The sequence below is a fragment of the Anser brachyrhynchus genome, assembly GCF_964034855.1.
Source record: "Anser brachyrhynchus genome assembly, chromosome: 5".
Taxonomy (NCBI): domain Eukaryota; kingdom Metazoa; phylum Chordata; class Aves; order Anseriformes; family Anatidae; genus Anser; species Anser brachyrhynchus.
In genome coordinates, this window is record NC_137699.1 from 61,045,661 (window position 1) to 61,065,542 (window position 19,882).

Genomic DNA, 19,882 nt, shown 5'->3' on the forward strand with positions numbered 1-19,882 from the left:
TCAGCAGTCGCTCAGGATGAGGCACCAGCCCAGAACCGAATTCATGCAATTTGAACACTGACCTATGATTATTCTCAGCTAATGGTGGCAAAAAGCAGCCCAAGGTTCCAAGGTTTGATTACAAAAAGAGCATAACATTACATGAGTGCATGGCAGTAACTATAAAAGTCCCAAACTGCTAAGGCATTTTCCCTCCAAGCTACACGCTTTAGGCAGTGAGGAGGCATGGGCTGTCTCTGAAAGGATGAAATCCTCTCCTCCATGGGGCGAGAGGGAGAGGGAGAGGTGCGGGAGAGGGAGAGGTGCTCGTGGCTGCCGTGCAGCCGCCTTTCTCTCCATCCAGCCACACCTAGCACATGCGCTGGCAGCTCAGCTCGTTCAATCAGCAAGATAAATCATCAGCCTTAATGCTTTTGAAGTGTGTCCCAGGCAAACCACCTCGTGAAGAACCTGCACCCGCTCTCTGCTAAGCTCCCAGTGCCGCTCAATGGGACCTCCAGGAGCTGGAGCACAGCCGACGCTCGTGGTGGAGGCTCAGCTTTTCAAAGCCCTTTGTTCAGCTGCCTTTCAGCAACCGCTAAGCAATTTGTGTTTGCACCCTGCTATTTGTTAAAGCTGGTTCAGGAAGGAAAAGGATTCAGTGCCTGTTTCAGATCAATCCCCTTAGAAATGGTCACTTAGCCCGAGATGAAAATGAAGGATTCTCAGTTCTGGGAGGGCACAGCTCAAGTCTGAGCAATCCCTTCGAAATATCCCTGCGAGGTGATGAAAGAACGGGAGTTTTTCTGAACAGAGGGGGATTACCAGTGCAGTCAGCATCTCTGCTTTGTGGAAGCTGTTTGAGTCTGCGATGAGAGGCCGAGCACAGACAGCAAGATGTGGAGCTCCCAGTGCAACATGACAGTGTCTGGAAAACATGCAAGAGGAGGCCATAAAATGTTAGTACAGAAAATGTTAATATTTTAGTGTATGGCAGAAACAAAATGCAAGACGCAATGTTTACAAATGAAGAGTTGCCCAAAGCTTTTCTGTCTTTCAATTTTGTTTTAAAAGGGCCGGGGTGCTGGGGGAGGAGTGGTGCTGTTTCCAGGGAACGCTACCCATTCTGCACAGTGTAAATCAAAATTTAAAAGGGGAATGCTGGAGTATTTCAGCCACCCATGGGGTTTCTCCCACAAGCAATCCCCAAAGCTCAACAATGAGGCTTTCTTTCCTGAACTTTAAAATTTGTCTCGTTAAAGACAAAGACGGAGCAAATGTGGACAGAGAGACTGGGGACATACATGATCAGGAAAGGCAAGCACGAGAAGCATATGGTGGGGAAGTGGATGGCTTGAGGTGTGAACGACATCTCTGTGAAGCTAAGAACCTCTGTACAGGGGCCATTGATCACTCTGGAGGATGTGACACTCACCAGTGAGAGGAAATGGCAGGAAATTAAGCCCAGAAAGTGTCCTGGCCATGCCACTGTCACCTCCACAGTCAGAGCACGATCAGACCTAGATGTGGGCAGTCACCTTGGAATAATGCCACGAGTTACCAGCAGTACACAGCAGCAGATAAAAGCAAAACCATCCCTGAGACTTGTGCCATTAAAAAAGGGGGGTGAGGAGAGGAGGGAGGGTGAAGGGGGGAATTAGATATATAGATTATTGTGCTTTGGGTAGATAAAAGCTTTGTGAAACTTCAGAAAAAGGGGTCTTTCTGTATAATGACTTTACTGTACTCATCTCCCCTTTCTCCAGACCTTGACTCACCTTCACTTATTTTAATTTGCATCTCAAGGCCAGAACCAGCCTGCTACAGTCCTCTGCTGCACCACTCACACCTCCCACTCTTCCATGCCTACAGCCACCTCGCTTCCTTCTTCTGGGAAGGGGCTAATTTTGCAGCCAGCCGTTCTGACTACTTTACAACTCCTGACAAGATTTAGATCGTTCCCTGCTTTACCTCCGTGATGATGCAGCAGGCTGTGCCAAGAGGAAATCTTCAAAAGACTTTGTGTAATGTCATAGCTAAAGTGCTGCAACCCGCCAGATCTGGGCTCAGGATCTCCTCCATGAGCTCTGCCGTGTGAGCAGCCCTGGTTATTCCTCCCTTCTGCTGGCTGCCCAGGGAACCCTTCCACCCTTTTTCCATGTTGCTTAAATAAATGGTGCTTAAATAAATGAAGCCATCCCCAACCTCCCACCTCCTGATTCAGTGCTTTCCACAAAAATCTGGAATTTCCAGATGCACTGTGAAGCTGCTGCAGCATCTTTTTCCAAGATGAGCGCATGAACTCAAATCTGAGGCAGATCAAGGAATCGCTGTGCATAGATGCCTCTTTCCAAATACCCGGTGCTATCGTCCAAGTCTTTTAACTGAGTCCAGCGTCCTCTTGGTGATTACCCAAGGCTTTGTTACACATGCAAATGAGACACTCATCTAGGATCTTCTTAGTTGAGGACTTCATGATGTGTTGCCTACCTTACGATGACAACGGAAGAGTTTTTTTTTTTTGCTTCTATTAGAGACTGCTGAGTGTGCACGGGAGAGCAAGCCCTCAGAAAACAAGGTTTCGAGGAGCTGACAGCATTCCCGACTGACAGCACACCAGTTCGCCTGTTCAGCGAAACCACCATGAATGGCAGCGAGGAGCAGGCAGGCAGCCAACGGAGATCGCTGCCTTCTGTGCTTGTCTTCACCTTCCCTTTGTCCTGCAACCTCACCGCCCTTCTAATCGAGCTGTCTGCTTCAGGCTGAGGCTGCCTGCCTGTCTGTACGTTATTACTCTGCCCTCCTAAAAGGGGCTTTGGACACCAGCACAGAGTAAAAAGGAACGTGCAGACTCCATTTCAGAATCAGCATCTACCACACCCAGCGGCATCTGAAACACCGGCTTTTCCCAACGCTCACACTAAGAACTAGTTTTCCAGCTAACTGCTGAGAAAGGTTGACATTTTGAAACATGTCCCTGATGGATTACTGCAATCAAGTTATGGGCATGGCACTATTTAGTAGCGTTTATTAGATGCTGCAGTTTGGAATAGTTTAAACATTATCAATGAATGAAGCAAGCAGTTATTAGGTAACCTGGACACGGTAAATATTCAGTCTCTCCTGTTATTCATTCCCCCACCCCATCGCTTTGTGATTTTAAAGCACTTTGTTAGGATTAGAGTATTCTGCTGCTGTAGTGTTGGGAAGAGCAGGGATTGGGAGATGGAGTTGGTAGGAAGGGAGGAGTAAGAGCGTGGAGTAACTCACGAGCAACTGGCAGCTCAAAGGCTGAAACTGCCAGACCCATTTTGGAAGGGAAATTTTGCAAAACCCAGGATAATACCCTTGCAAAGGTGAACTGGAGGATCCACTGGTCTGCTGGCATCAAGGCAATCCAGTTCTGGCCTTGGGTGATAAAGGAACCTGAAATCCCAGCTGCTCTGCACGGACAGCAATATCCACACACCCAGCGCTGTGTAGAGCTGGCCCCCAATGCGGCACAGCCTGGCCAGCACAGTGCTATACCCACACCAATAAACTTTGCCCCATGCAGCTGTATTCTGCTCATCCCAGAGCCAGCTTCAGCTCCCCACCACACAGCATCAACTTGCTCCAAAAGGCCAAGACTTAAATGCCAATTCTTACATTTCTGGGGTTGAAGATGGGCTCCCCCATACTGCACTGGAGCATTACTTCCACATGCTGCTGTGTTTTGCCAAGCCATTCTGCTCATTTCTAGGAGGATCCCATGGGGTTAAGGAATTAGCCCGGGGCATGGGAAAGTTGAGCTTCATTCCTTGATCTGCCACAGAAACCCCAAGTGCCACTGGGCATATCACTCAGCGCCCGCACTCGGGTCTCCTAACTGTAAAATAGGGATAGGAACCCTGCGAGGGTGTTGGCAAGAAGATAAACGTATTACCATCTGGGAGGTGCAGTGATGCTGAGATAAGAGGGGCCATGGAAGAAACTTAGATAAACAGTTTCAAAACCCTCAGCTTTTTGGTGCCTTCTCTTCTACTCTTGACATAGTCATTGATTTCACATGGCCAGCTTCCGTCTTGTTTGTTCGTAACTTCCAAAGCGTTAGAGGTTTCCAGCCCAAGTAACAGGTCCTTTCTCAAATTTCAAAAGGTTGTGATCTTTACAATGGCCGTTTTCACCCTAGATTTTAAAGGGAGCAAGCAGAAACCTCCAGAACACTTTGAGGCCAGCAAACCTAAGGCTTTGGGCTGTGAGTACAAGAACATCTGTGTCTTTTCCCAGTGCTGTCTCAGCAACCTCAGTGTTTCCCCTTGGAGCACACCAAGTGAAGCCTCTTCCAGAAATGCTACATCTCTAATGATTGCAAGATTTGTTTTGCCCATCAGCACTTTTTAGGAGCAGGAGGAAGAATTATAGAGAAGTCATTCCCCAAAAGCCTAAGAAAAAGAAATCTGATCCTGCAAATGCTTTCTAGGATCAGTGGTTTAAGCTTTCACAGACACTGAAGAACTACGAGATGACATGAAGTCACTGCAGGAAGATGTAAACAACCCATGAAAAAAACATTGCATTTCAAAAGATAGGGTACTTCTGAGGCTTCGGCATTCTAAACACAATTATCTGATGCCAGCACTGTTTATTTGGTGTCTGAGGTCTCACATGCAGGGCAGCCACAGTTTATCAGAGAAGAGTTGTCACCCATTTAGAGAGAAGCTTTAAGCTAACAAATTCCTGCACTCTGGAGATACTGGCCACATGTGAGAACGGAGATGGTCGGGTTCATTTTCTACTAGGGAAAACAGCAGCTGGAACCACTACCTCTTCTCTCATGATTAGACCCAGCTAAACAACACAAGGAAGGAATAGGTGACTCAAACTGGAATCCTAGCATCATTACTCCAATTATCCAATGTGAATATGTATAAATAAACAGCTAAAAACCAAATAGATTCCTTAACTTCAAAGCTCCACATTACCTGGCTGAATTATCCTACTTCCACCCTAATACAAGATGCTTAAGAGAATAAGAAGCTTTCGGTCACGTTCAGCAAACCAGTTTTTATGCACATTCATGCACAATGCACCTCAAATGAGCAGCAAAATGGTGTAAACTATTTTTTTTCTGCTTCTGAAATGACTTTGCTGATGGGCCAGGGTCATTCCACAGGTTCATACGATATCAAATACCCTTTTGTCCTTTTGAAAACCGTGAATTACAGCTAAATAAACCCTAGTAGCTTGTTCCTTGACATTAACTATGGAATTGTGTTGACATATGAACAGCCGACTCATGTTGTGTTGCTCAGCGTTTACCCTGTGCCAGCCCGGAACATGCTTGGATAATTCCATCTAAGTAGTTACAAAAACAGCAGAACTCAGGAGAAAAGGCTCCTGCAAAATCTGGCACCGTTCCAGTTCGCTAGCTAAATGCTTCCATCTGATATTCAAAAGAGGCAGGTGGAAAATTATCCAGAGACACACCATCATGTTCCGCCTGAACAAATGCAAGAGGGACAAAAATACCACGTTGGGCAGTAAGTCAATTTAAATCTAACAGCTTTCCCATTGATCCTCCATTTTTTTTTCTGCAGGATACACTGGCTTTTCTTCTGTGGAAGAGACCTGCGTGTTTGAGGATTTAGGGATTGTAATGCACGTTATTTTTTAGTGTGTTGTAATGTACATTTTCCTCCTCGCTTGGTAGGATTCAGTGGGAATCCAGCTTCCTTCCCCATGTCAGCCCATCGCTTTATCCCACCAGGACTCCTGTGCAAATAAAATCACTCAGTGGGTTTGTAAGGTCTGCTCACAACAGTGTTGGAACTAATTAGCGATAAAAGCCAAGGTGATGCTAAGCAGAGCATGCTCAGAACTGCATCTCACCTGCCATCCAGAAAACTACCGCCCATTACAAACGCCGATCCCCAAGGTCAGCTCCTCTCGCAACAAGATGCGCTTTGTTCTCACCTAGCAGGAGACACATCTGATGTAGCTCTTACACGGTGTGACCTCCTCACTCAGTGCACCACCAGCCTCACAGGTTGCAGAGTCAGCACTCACGTCAGTGCTTCTGACATCGCAACGTCCATTAGAAAGATGTATTAGGCTTTATTATAAACAAACAGGCTTTGGTACAAGGAGCTGTATTTCAATTACTTAAGCCCTAATGCCAAACTTGGTCTGTTTCAGAAGCGAGATAATACAGCGCTCACATAGTGTGTTATCCTTGCTTTTCAGTAGCTACAGATAAGTATCATTGTGTCACTGTGAAAAAATGCACTCAATTATCCTACGTTGTTATTACTTAATCTGCGTTTCAAAAAAAGCTTTAGACTGAAAAGATGGTAGATAAAGACTAAGTATTGCAGATAAAGGCACTGCTTCATTGAATATATGCTGTAAAAGCATGAGCTGTGGTTGCACACATTTGAATGAACCAGGCTCCTCTCAGCGTGTTCCCGTCTTGGCAGAACCGCAGCCGCGGCGGGCTGCTTGCACAAGACAGAGGTTGGAGCGCTAAAAGCAAAATGCAGAGGTAGACAGGGGGAGAAGCCTGTTTCACGTAGGAGAGAGGCTTTGCAAAGGCTTCCGTAATGCCTAGCAGCAAATCTCCTCCCTCCTAAGGTCTGTCCAGGCATCACACGTATGACCAAGCTGCACAGGGCACAGCTGGAGGTGACAATCCAGTCTGAGGCTTTCTCAGATGGGAAGAGGAGCTGCATGCAGCAGACCACGGCCACCAGGTTCCCATTCTAGTGAGAGGTAGCAGGACTCTTACTGTGGATACCCACGTCTGGATTACAGCCACAGCCCCGCACAAGTGCTGTGTACTTTAATGGCCCCAGAAAATGGGTCTGGCACTCCGAATCGACGACAAATTGATTGAATCCAGATGTTGTGAAAAATGGCTTTTCCAAGTTCAACGGCACATGAATGGTCTTAGCATGCCCCCGGATAATCTGACTTCTGTGCCTGAGTCTGCTGCAATAAACTAATTGGAAGGAATAACATGTTGTCTCTGTGTTGTGAACTCCTTAGGAAAAAGGGCTTTTTAATTGCGTGCACAGCCCGTGACCTGGTAGGCTCTAAATCTTGCTGGATGATGTGCAAAGTTATGGTGGGACCTCAGCTGAACACCCCGAGCTCATGTTACTGTCTGGATTAGCAAAACTTTAGACTATTAAATTGTCTGTATTCTTCGGGCATTGCTGGGAGTTTGGTTTCCTCACCAAAGTAAGCTTTTATTTGTCACAGTCAAGACAAGCAATACAACATAGGTATAAAAGCACAGCATAGGTATAAAAGCAGCATGGAAATGTTTTTTGGCCAAGCCAGCAGAAACAGTATGGCAATATTGGCTTTGTAAGAGTGCAGAGATGGCCAGAGCCTGCACAGTCAGGCTTCATCACTTTGCAGAGCCCACCAAAACAGATATATTTGCACTGCCTCCACCTAATTAATGCACCCTGCCAGACCCAACCTTGCAGTCTTCAGCCTGCACATGCAGAGCAAGACCCCAATTTGGTCAGCTTGTACAGCTCAAGGCAGACAAAAATGACCTCAAAAGCCAAGCTTGATTCATGGACTGCCTTTAGAACATCCCTGGGAGGATGACTGATTGATCCTGTTTACCTTTGGCACTGCAAAGCACTTAACATCAGTTTGGGAGAATCACAGCTTTGTAGTTGTTATTCTAATGGGCTTCAAGACAGGAGTATTTGTTTAGGAGCACGATAAGAGTTTTCAGACCACTGGCTCCCTGGGCAAGTCTCTGAAAATCTACCACAACACACTCAAAGTCATGGTGTTAAATTTGTTCTGCAGAGCATTACTTCTCCATCAAATTAAAAAAATAAAATAAAAAATAAAAAAATAAAAGAATCCTACAGTGTTTAGCCCACAGCTGTCCCAAAACTGCAAAACTGGAGGAAGAAGCCTGCAGCAAAGGTACGGAAGAGAAAAGGTTGCGAGCAGACTCTTCTAGTGACTAATGCGGCTGAGATAAACATCTCGATGCTCGCTAAAACATACAGTATCACACGCAGATTAAAGGCTCGTTCGGAGATTTTGCAAGCAGCCAGTGACTCCTACCCAGCCATCTGCCCAGAAAGGGCCTCTGAGTTGTCAACCAATCCATTTCCCCAGTGCCACAGGCTGGGCGATACCGATCTCTGCTGTGTTTTGTTAGCAGAGCTTTGAAGTAGGAGTCTCTGCCGCGGCAGCAGCCCCCTTTAGGGAACAAAGCCGCGGTCTAGCCAGGCTCTTCACCAGTTGGCCAGGTATTAGGTTCTTTTTCCCAGCTTCGGGGCAGCCCTCTCACTAACCTTTTCCTCTGACCTTTTGCAGGGAGCCTTCTGCTCGTGGCCATCTGCATCCTTTCCTTGTAAAGCCTTCACCTGAGCGTTTGCAGCGAGCAAGTGCGCACACACTGGTTTGCATCAGTCACAAAGGCTGTAAGCCTCCAATTAACCACCTCATGCCTTTTAATGATACAACGCTCAACAAGGAAGAGAATTAGAGGGAACATCCTCAGAAGTGGTTTGCAGCCGGACAGAGCTGTCTTTATTACTGTTTATATTAGGGTAGCACGTAGGAAACTCAGCTAGAGGCTGTGAAAACAAATAGAGAACTTGGGGAATTAATTTAATATGGAGAATTTATAGTCTATAGGACAAGACAGAGTAGGCGGATGAGGTGTAGGGTAATGAGGAGAACACAATGATTTTCTAAGGATCGGAATAGCCTGCCAGCATCCTCCGCTCACCTCTGCCAAGTTCCTGTGTTCTCCTTCCTCAACACCACTTCAGGAGTGTGAATGCTGGTGGAGGCCTCAGGAGCAAAGGCAAGTACTTCTGTGACTCCCAGAAGACCCATGCAGCACAGCGCAGGGGAACGCATTGTCTTCATCTTCAAAAGATAGCTGGAGATACTGCACCTGCTCAGAAGGTTTCAGGCAAAACAGCATTTCAGAGGAATTCACCAATTCAGCAAAATCTCAACAAGGTGAGTCAATTTTGCCCAGGTTCCCATGAAACTTGCGCAGGTCTCCAAACATCAGAAACCTGCTGAGTTTCCTGCCTGGTCACCCATCTGGTTCCTCCACCATTCAGGTTTCCAGGGCCCTAGGGCAGCCTGCTGCAATGCAGGCTGCTTCGCAAGAGGGGACTTCAGTGCTCCCACACCTCTCCGTTTGGGTGTCCCAGGTGTTAGACTACCTCAGGGGCAAACACAAGAGCATCCACAGGTGGAAAGCCCATGAAACCAACCTGAGAGGCTCGGTGCTCCAAGAGATCAGCCCACAGTGAGACAACCCACAGTGCACGGTGATGCACAGTTCCCTTCTGTGGAATTCCTACCTGGTTGTGTTTTGCTCCAGTTTGGAAGGAATTGAGCCTACTCAACCCAGAACCACCATTTTAAGCCCATTTCCAACAGCCTCATCAGGGCAGGCGTAGACATTTCCCCTCTCAACAACAGCCTTTGCGACTCAGGGAAGGTGTCAGAGGCAGGGATGAAACACCGCAGGGATGTACAAATCAGTCAAATCTGAATTGCCTGATCTGGAGGGCAGATGATACAAACCACCTTACAGTCCCACGAGCTCTCCAAGGCAGCAGAACAAGGTGAAATCTGAATTTTCTCCATCATCTTCCAATGGAAATACTTTGTCCGTGGAGGAGTGCATATTTGATGTTAGGAGTGACCCTGTGGTTCTGGGCCTGACCCCATAAGAGAGAGAAACCCCTAAGACAGAGAAACCCATAAGACAGAGAAAATGGGAGGAAAATAAAAGATTCACTGAGAAAAATCACTGGTTACATTTTTTTTTTTCTATGATTTACTAGAAAACATGTGGAAAGAGGGCAGATTTTTGAAAGGCTGAGGTGAGATAATACCAAGACAAAAGGGATTGAAGGTTACTTAAGGTATTTGAAAGGTTTCTTGTTCTGCTTCATGTGACGCTGGACATTTCTCCCTGGTCATGGACCAAGAGATAGCAGCATCTGCCATGCACAGGCTCCTTTGCTTACCCTGTTCAGCCACAAACAGGCTCCACCAGGAGTTCAATTTTATCAACACCATGAGAAAAACATCTCTGGACGTCTGTGTTGTTCCCAAAGACATCCCTGCGACATGTCAAGCAAGCGCCAGGGCTCATCCTGGGGCTGCAGCCGGGCGTGCTGTGAAAGCTGAGAGCTCCTGAGCACGCCGTGGGGACGTCCTCCTGGGAAACATCTGCGGGAGACACTGACACCAGCTGTAGGGTTATGTGGGGCTTGAGCAACAAACCATCTGTCAAGACCTGCTTATTAGGGTGTTTACTCACAAAATTGGCCTTTTCATCGCTGTACCATAAGCGGTTTCTGAATGCAGCCCTGACCACCAAGAAAACGGTCCCGCGGAGTCAGTCAACAACAACGAGAGTGGAGCCAGCGGCCAGAGGAATTGGTTTCTAGCACAAGGACCAGCTACATTTTGCCCAGCTTCACAGCTCCCACTCATCCATTTTGCTACCCCCACTAACTGCAGAGATCAGTAAATTATCTGCGGGTTTAGATTAACATCAATGAGCATCCTTTGGCAGGAGAAAGGACCTTTTGTTTCCTTCCCCATGTTAAAGCATTGACTCTGTGCCAAACTGTAGGGATTTTTTTTTTATTATTTTCATTTACTTTGCTGTCTTTCCTGTCCACATCGTGATGCTTTTGTTAAGAAGATAAAAAAGGGTGGAGAAAACACATGAGAGAAGACTGAATGAATGAATAAACAAACAAACAAATAAATAAATAAATAATCTGCTCTCTGCTCATCTTTTTCCAATACAAAATCCATTGATCATTTGGAATGGGTCCACAAAGTTCACTTAGACCACACAAGTGCTGTGCTCTGAAATCATGAGGAACACTCCCTCAGCTGAGTGACTTCAGACAAGAGTGGTGAGGACAGAGGAGGAAAGTTAAATAATCCTGCTTTACTGGCAGAGAGGAGGGAAGTGAGGAAGGCTCAGAGCACTCACAGCACTGCATGAGCCTGAGCTACCTACCTAGGGTGATTGTGGGCCTCCGTAACAGCCCAGGGGGCAGCCACATGCTTGGAATAAAGCATCAGCGATGCAGCAATAAAAGCCTCTCCCACGGCTAAGACCATCCTTCAAGAGTTGAATCAGAGATCAAGACAGGAAAAAGAAAGCAGTGGGGACCACAGCAGAGATCGCTATCTCCATGGCAGGACTAAAGGCAAGGGAGGGGAGGGGAAGGAACTTATCGTTTAACAGCAATAATAAACATTTCTGAGTGTGTTTCCTCTCAAGGCTCCTGTGGTGCTTGGTCCCAAAGATGGTAAACCAGAACAGAGAAGTGGTGTCCTGCAGGTTGCTCAGGCAGAGTGGCAGTAGATAGGGCTGAGCTGATGAAAGCCCTCTAAGAGTAAATTTAGGGTTTTCCGCAGATGTGAAATGCAATTCTGAAGCCCTCTGCCTGCCCCGTTAACCCTGGTGAAACATCTAATCTAAATCTCCCTTCTTTCAGTTTAAAGCCATCACCCCTTGTCCTGTCACTCCACTCCCTGACACAGAGCCCCTCCCCAGCTGTCCTGCAGCCCCGTTTAGGCACTGACAGACCCCTGTGAGGTCTCCCCAGAGCCTTCTCTTCTCCAGGCTGATCAACCCCAACTTTCCCAGCTTCTCTTCATAGAAGAAATGCTCCAGCCCTCTGATTATCCCCGTGGCCCTCCTCCTCCCTTCTTGCACACATATAACCAGGATTTAGCCCCAAATTCCATGGCTGAGTGCACAAATTACAGAAGGAGGAGAGGGGGAGTAGCTTGGCTCCACTCTCCCCAGCAGATCCCCTCCTGATCCTCTCACTGCAGGCTCTCTCTCTGCCCATGAGCTTTCTTACCCCAGCACCTGCTCTCCTTGGGCAGCACCCAGGGCCTCCACAGCGGCAAGGAACAAATCACAGAGCTCAGACAGAACCAAAATGGGAACAGGTAATTAAGAAGAAGAGACAAGGAGAAGACAGGAGCCACCCAAGGTGCTTGGAAGCAACAGCCGCCAGCCCCCATCATTTACTGCCCGTGGAGAGGCAGCCTTTGAACAGCACTTGTGTTCCCCTTGCCAGTCTCACCCACGGCCACCAGATCTCCCTGCAGGATCGTCTTCACCCTAAGTGCTGATGGGCTTTGGGAAGGAAGAGTCATATCCAAACCTCCCAGCCTTGACACCCCTGTCAGAAAAATATCTTGGGGTATCTGGGGATTGTGCAGATACAGGGTTGCTATGTCCTGTGCAGCACCATAAGACGGCAGTGTGTTGACTGGACATGCTGTTCCATGCGTGGCTCTCAGAAGATGCCTGTAAAAAAAGATGGACATGTTGCAGATGAGAAGGGGATGGTTTCCTTTTCTCCTGAGCAACTGAACACCAAGAAAAGCACTATCGCGAGCTGTTTGTCAGGAGAAACAGGCCAGAAATTCAGTTTCATACAGCGTTTGTGCGTTAATGCCAAGCCACAATTTATATCATTAAGAAGAAAAGAAAAACAGCGAAGGAAACACTTACCAGCATGAACGTGGTGTCTGCAGTAGCCTGGAGGCATGAAGGTGGCGTAAGCACTAGCAGTGGTTTGGATATCCAGGTCAGTACCCGGCACTGCCCTTGACCTCATTGGCCACCAGGTGAGACGGCCGCTCGCGTGATGCAGTCAGGTGCAGCTCCCGGGGCTGGTGCCGTGGCCTTTGCAAGCTGCTCCGACTGGATTTACAGACTACTCTCTTATCAAACCTGATGGATTTCCTCTCCCACTCCTTTCCCAGCCCTTGCCTCGCACTAGGAGATAGAGAGCATGACACAGCACAGAGGACTGACCTTATGTCTAGAAACAGAAGGACATCGCTGCGTTTTTGCCTTCCGAGGCTCTGGATTTTCAGCAAACTCCTACTCTTTCCCAAGTTTGCCTTCCCAAGAGAAGAGCAACCTCTGGAAATGGTGTCAGTCAAGAGTCCAAGAAAGAAAACTGTAATGTGATACAGGTCTAACCCACTGAAACACTGGGAATGTCTCATTTTACAGTGGGCCCTTCCAAGAGGAAACCAACCCACTGTAAATAATGTGTCTGGGAAGAGAAGACAAACTTTTAACACTTCCCTAACCATTACTGTTTGCTCAAAGTGTAGCTTTCCTTGAAGCTGTGTTAAGTCAACCTCTCTATGCTTCCAGGCTCTGTTCTCCAGCCCAGGTAACCCTGACACCCCATTGTTTTGCTAACCCCACCACCCAAAACTGAGACTCAATTAAGATTAGCCAGGCACAAGAATGGGTGGTGAGGTCTCAGAAGGCTTGTGTGTGTGCCTGGACCTCTCTGCCCAGACCAATCTCCCACTTCCATCTGGACACCTGAGGGAAATGAGCACATGCAGAACAGGTCATTTTGTCTCCTCCCAGGTGCCATTCCCAGGGCTTACAGAAAGCCCTGCTACCAACACAGAGCACGAGCACATTCCCTCTTACATATCTCTAAGTGTTTTAGCTCAGTCACCTCAAATACAACAAATAACAAATGCATCTCTTCCTTTAAAAGACCTTATTTCCATTATTGGTTAAAATACAGACTTGAGATACTGTTCCTCCCGAGTTCAGGTGAACGGTTTGAATCAGGTTTCACCATACAGGGTCTGGCTCTGAAGAGAGAGAGCAGGGATCCACCAGGGAGTCCCTCCAACATTATCCAAGAGAAGTCACCAGGACAGCCTGCACAAACAGATATGTTTCATCGGGATGCTTGTAAAGACAAGCTTAGAGACCTTGATCCACCAGCACTCCTGAGCACATGCTTAATTCACTCCTAACCGTGAAGTACCCAGGGCATGTGCTGAAATGCTTTGTTGAGTTGGAATGGGCTTAATCAGATGCTTAAACACTTACTGCATGAATACTTCAGAGATTAAGATTGATTGGGTCCTTGTCCCCCCTGTACCTCACGCTTCCCCTCCAGAAAAGCCCATTTCTTAAAATGTAAGGCTTACAGATTGCAAGGAGACCCAGGGAACGTATTTTTCAACAGGTTGCAAGTTTTCCAGCTTCCTGCCCTTGACCACAGAAGACTTGAACCTTTCTGGGGGGAAAACACTTAATCTGCTTGCAAAGCTATTACGTCATGAGGTAAGACTCCAGATCATATACATTTTCCTTCAGTAATGTCATGAAAACCATAGTTTTCAGGACTTTCAACTCCAACTCCTTTAAAAAGAACAAAAGCCAGATTTTCAGAGCTTGGCTCAGTGACATCGAGTTATTAATGTTAATATATTTTATTGATCTTAAAGGAATACAGCATGGAAACAAAGGCCATTAATAGAGAGAGGCTCTGCTTACATTAGCAAGGCATTCCACACAGAAGGAGCAGATCCAAACTGAGGGCCCCACAGGTACAATATATACAGTTCGTGTGTTTACTTCAGCCTAGATTTACTCTGGTCCCCGGTGTAATTTGGGACAAATTTATCCACGTTTTTTGACTAAATTTATCCATATTTTTGGACTGGAAGCTGTTCTAGGGAGCCATCACAGGTTCAGACCCCATGCTCCTGCCCAGGTAGGAGCACATTTCCTGAGCCCCTGGAGTGGAGTGTCTAGGTTAGGGTCTCAAAGGCATCTAGCTAGCACACACCAAAACTGCTCTGCTATCCAAACTAAAAAGGCACAGATGTAGATACAAACAGAGAAAGAGGAAAACTCGCCAAGGACAGCAAAATCCCAAGGCAAGGTGCAGTAAATGCCCAGTGCTCTGCCATTACTACAGTTTGTTTGGGTTGGTAGTCATCAACATTTTCTGCAGTTTAGAAACTACTGTAGGATGAAAAATTGCTGTCCAGTGATTCCCATGGTAAGCTAGTAAATGGACTATGTCCATAACTGCGTTTCCATTACAAGTGATGGATGTTCAGCGTGATAGAATTATATAATCATCTAGGCTGGAAAAGACTTTCAAAATAGTCAAGCCCAACCAGCAACCTGACCTATCAAGTCCCATCACTAAACCATGTCCCTTAATGCCACATCCACGTCTCTTAAATACATCCAGGGACAGGGACTCCAGCACTTCCCTGGGCAGCCTGTCCCAATGCTCGATCGCCCTCTTCATGAAGAAATTCTTCCTCTTACCCAATTTAAACCTCCCTTGGTGCAACTTGAGGCCATTATCTCACGTCCTATCACCTGTCACCCGAGAAAAGAGACTGAACACCCCCCTCACTGTGGCCTCCTTTCAGGTAGTTGTAGAGAGCAAGGAGGCCTCCCCTCAGCCTCCCCTTCTCCAGACTAAACAGCCCCGGTTCCCTCAGCTGCTCCTCACAGGACTTGTGTCACAGACTGGCCACATGAAAAAGGTGGAATGAAATTGTTTTGCCATGGGACATGAGTGACCAGAAACACTTGTCCATTGTTTGAAGAAATGCATGCCACCACCAGCCAACTGTGCAAAGCAAACTTCCTTGCAAAGCAATGCAAACCACATCTTCAGCAGTGGTTGGGAGGACAAAAGAGTAATAAAGACTGAGGGAATTCAGTTGCATAGACAACTTCTATCAGCTAAACCAAGATCACAGGGATCTTGGCCTTCTCGGGACCACAGGCCTTCTCAGCCAGCACGATGTCTCACCTCTCCAGCTAACGGTGCTTCAACAGTTGCAACAATCTTTAGGGAAAACATGCAAGCCTGGCCACTATCTGCAGTCCATTCTCCTCACACTCCTTCCATTTTCTACAGTCTTTAACTGGGGGTGGTAGAGCACACATCCTTCCCTCCTTTCTGCAATACCCTGTCTATCCCCTTTGAACCTGCTGACATTATATCTGTGCCGCTATTGCCTGTGGCAGCACATTCCTTGCTGTGCAAAAAAAAAAGCACTTTCTGTTATCCCATTTAACTGATCTCCCACTTGTTTCTGTACATCTCCCCTCATGCCAGCACTGTGGGATTTTTAAACCCCAGAGCAATTGTTTCTTGCCACAGTGATCCATCTATATTATTTTGCCAAATTAAAAAAATAAATAAATTAAAATCATGCCATGCAAGGAGCCTCAACGCAATTCCTTGGAGTTTCAGGGAAATTCACAAGAAAAGCAGATAGGTCTGGGTTTTGCAGATTGTTTCCACTGGTTTGCAGTCTCTGTATCCTCTCTGTACTGTGCACAGGAACTGTAAAATTGAGTATTATGTTGGAAAGAGTTGAGAATGGTTTTTTTTTTGTGCTAGCAGTTCACTTATATGTATGATTGTTGGCTGCTCCAAAGGTACAGCTAAATGCTGAATTTAGCTATTAAAAAACATCTTTAGCCATTTCTGCTTCTTCACAATTTTCATGTCCTTGTTCCCTCCTGCAAGAAAAAGCACATTGAGGGAGAGCCATGCCCTGTGTCGTGAATCATCTGCTGAATGGCAATCACAGCTAATAAAAACCTTCTCTGCTCTTTGTGGCAGAAAAGGATGCAGGTCCCTCAGGGATGGCTTTGCTGTCTGCCACCTGAGAAGCTCCTGACCTTTCTCAGAGCCAACAAACAGATAGATTTGGGATTAATGAAGGTAAAGGACTCTGTTGGGGGAAATCAGTTGTCAGTCTTTATCCAGGATGAATCCCACGCCAGGAGAAAAACTAGAAAGCTTTTAAGAGATGGACAGATTCTTTCTGAAGGCCCAGAACAAGGAAAGCTGCAAAGGCTGTGAGGTGAAGGCTCTCTGCAAGGAGTTGGGCTATGGAAGGGAAAAAACAGACCTGGGAGACTGGAGCTTATCACTTGTCCCAGTAACGCTGTTGCAGGACTTGACCAGACACTTAAAGCACCTCATCCACTGCCACTGCTGAGAGTGGCCTTAATCATTCCAAGAGCACTGGAAAAAATGAAACCCCGTCCCTGAGAGGATTCAGGCTAGCCCAGTCCATCTTACCAAGCTGGGCATTGGACTGAAACACCTCCATCTTCCAGCCTTTCCTGGAAATACAGATGAACCAGAATCAGACCACTGCATTTATGGGCTCTTTGTTGCCACCTTCTTTCAGACCCAGCTGTTCCAAACCCTTGTGACACCAGTGGATTAAATCTCTCAGGACAAGCACAAGGTCCACAACAGGGGCCCCGCACAGTTGGGACGTCTAGGCACAAAGCCAGGGCCTCTCTCTGACCCCCCATACACCAGAGCCAGCTTGCTTTTGATCCACTGACCCACAGCTGTGACTGGGCTTATGGAGCATAAGACAGACCCCCAAAAGCCTGCTGTGACACTCTCATATCCCTTGTGAATCATAGCACCTCGAATCGTATGTGATGCTGAACCCTGCACTAGAGGAGATAGTGCTTCAGAGATGCACAGTGACGCTCCATAACCTAACTCAGAAGCAACCCAGCTACGTTCCTTATGTCAAGCATGTCCTTCTGTGCTTTGCTGGGCTCAGTTATACATGCAGCACGGGGGTATAAACCCAAACCTCCCCACCATAACCTGTCCTCACCTTGAAATAGGCCCCAGTGCACTGAAGACAAACCTCGCAGATTCAAACTTCCAGAGACTACCATAAACACTGTGGATAATTAAAACACGAACATTATGAAAAGTACGTTGGCAAGGACTCAAGGCTGTGGAGCTGGAAAGCCAGGTAGCTTAAAGAAGTGCCAGATATTTAACTGCTGTCCAAGATTTGCAGATGTTTTTCAACCTAACATTGCAAAAACTTACTAACATAGATGTGTTTCCTAAATCAGAACCAGAGAAAAAGAATGTGTGCTGTGTTTTGGGACAATACCAAGTACTTTTCCAGCACTGTAAGATTTTTATTTTAAAAATAACAGGGGGGGAGAGAGGGGAAAGGGGGAGATGTAGGCCTGTTTAAAGGATTCTGGATGCTTACCTAAATCATGTAGGAAAAGGAAAATTCCTTTTCCAAACTGAAATGACTCAGATGCAATTAAAACAGCGATAGCATCGGCGCATTTCCCCATCTGGTATTAAGCTACCTTATGAGCGTGCTGCAGAATGCAGTGGTTGCAGCTGATGCAGTTTTAGTGATATTTAGGTGGTTAACTTCTTATTATTTTACTCAACTACTTAAACTGAAACTATTCAGCAACTCACTTTTGGAAACCAGCCTCCTTCACCCGGTAAGAGACAATATGCTATAGCACTGTAATTAAGAACTTATCTTTCCAAAGCCACTGGTCAGTTTTCTTTCCACCAGCAGCTCCTTTACAGCCACAGAGACAGTGCACGTCTGCAGATCCTCTCTTTTACTCTGCTACACCTTTGAGGAGATTTGCAGGGATTTGCATGTTTTTTTCTTGCTCAGAGAGAGATTATGTGGCATGATTAAGAGAGATTTTAGGAAAGAAACCACGAGCTTTGACAAGCTTCTTGACGTTCCCTTTGTTGGATATAACACCCGTCAGTTATTAACAGGGATGTGTTGAGCTGCTGATCAGCTTCAGTAATGCCGTGTTTCATAACAAACATTTCTTCCCTCCCCTCTCTGTAGCAGCAGCCATTGTCCAGCAACTTCTGGAATAATTATTCTATATTAATATTTTATATAACATATATAAAATGTATACAATGTATATACTTACATATATACACACACAAGTTACCCTTCCATTTTAAAGCAACAGGAGAATTAAGACAAGCTAAGGTGAGTTACAGCTTCTCCTTTTTCATGGGAGATGGACATGTAAGGACTTTGGGGGTCACTGCATCTAGAAATTTATGACAATACTGCATGACCCCAAACAGAAAGTGATATTCCTCTACTAAAAAAAAATAAATAAATAAAAATATGAGAGACATCAGAGATAGGTAGGGATTCACCACACTCTGCAAATTAGAACATGAAATCCACCACTTAGACAAAGTGTTACCACTATCTCAGAAGCTGTTCCTAGAGACATTTAATTCTTGGTGGATCTCTCCTTCCGACATTTGCAATGCAAGGAAACCTGAGAAAGTACCTTTCTGCTTTACAGCTGGGTGACAGCAGGAAGGACACAGAGAAACCACAAAGGAAGGCCTCTGCCCAGCCAGGCTTGCTATGGACCAGACGAGCTGCACATATATCCCTGAAATTCCTAACCATCACAGCATCCATGCTAGTTGTACGCCCACTGCTTCACAGATCCTAGAGCAGAAGATGAACCTGCAGAAAGCAGCCCATTCTCTGGCCCAGCTCCACCAGACATGCCTGCCATAAACCTCCAGCCATCCCACAGGCAACCTGCAAAGTTGTTGCTGCAAAGGGAAGCAGCGTTGTCTGCGGTTAGCTCCTTTCTCCTTTGCTGGCACAGACTCACCTCCAGTCCTACGGGAAGAAAGAAACTGAGACAGAGTCCAGTGGGTGACACAATTGTCACTTCTTTCTCCTAACCTTGTCAGGGTTGTGCCTCAGACAGATTCCACGCCTAAAGGGGGCACCAGGGACACCAAGCCTACAGTCTCCTCTACCCCGCCCGGCACCTGAGCGAGCACGTAGCTTTTGACTATCCTTTTACTGGTCAATTCAGAGGGACACCCGTTGCATTACACAGATCTGTTTGGTTACAGAAACCTACCATCTGCCCCTCAGTTGTACGTTAGTCTGCAAGCACCCTGAAGCAAGGAGGATTAATATTACATTTCCATCTGCTCCGCAATATTAGCTGCCCATAAGCAACAACCTGAAGACATCTCCGAGCTCCTCAATCCCATCTTGCCCTTAAAAAAAATGCAAGTTACTGCAAGAACAAGAGGAGCCATGACAATCCAGTTCCCTCAAAGCACAAATCACATACACAGCAACATTTTAAACTTGCTCCATTTCCTGCATGACGAATTCCAGGGAATGTTAACAGGCCACATTAAAGAGACACCGAGGTGGTGACAACGCCAATACAAAA

At 46.5% G+C, this 19,882-nt stretch overlaps 1 protein-coding gene across 1 annotated transcript in view; it reads right to left on the minus strand.

Annotated features, from left to right (window-relative positions):
• LOC308195268 (uncharacterized protein) overlaps positions 1 to 19,640 on the minus strand; it is a 74,443-nt gene extending 54,803 nt beyond the window's left edge. The window contains exons 1-4 of the mRNA XM_080592360.1: positions 12,530 to 19,640; positions 12,096 to 12,322; positions 8,732 to 8,902; positions 805 to 907 (exon numbers count right to left, since the gene is read on the minus strand). Of these exons, the coding sequence (XP_080448486.1) occupies positions 805 to 907; positions 8,732 to 8,874 (246 nt within the window). The 5' untranslated portion in view covers positions 8,875 to 8,902; positions 12,096 to 12,322; positions 12,530 to 19,640. The remainder of the gene's footprint in view (positions 1 to 804; positions 908 to 8,731; positions 8,903 to 12,095; positions 12,323 to 12,529) is intronic.
• Between the last annotated feature and the right edge of the window lie 242 nt (positions 19,641 to 19,882).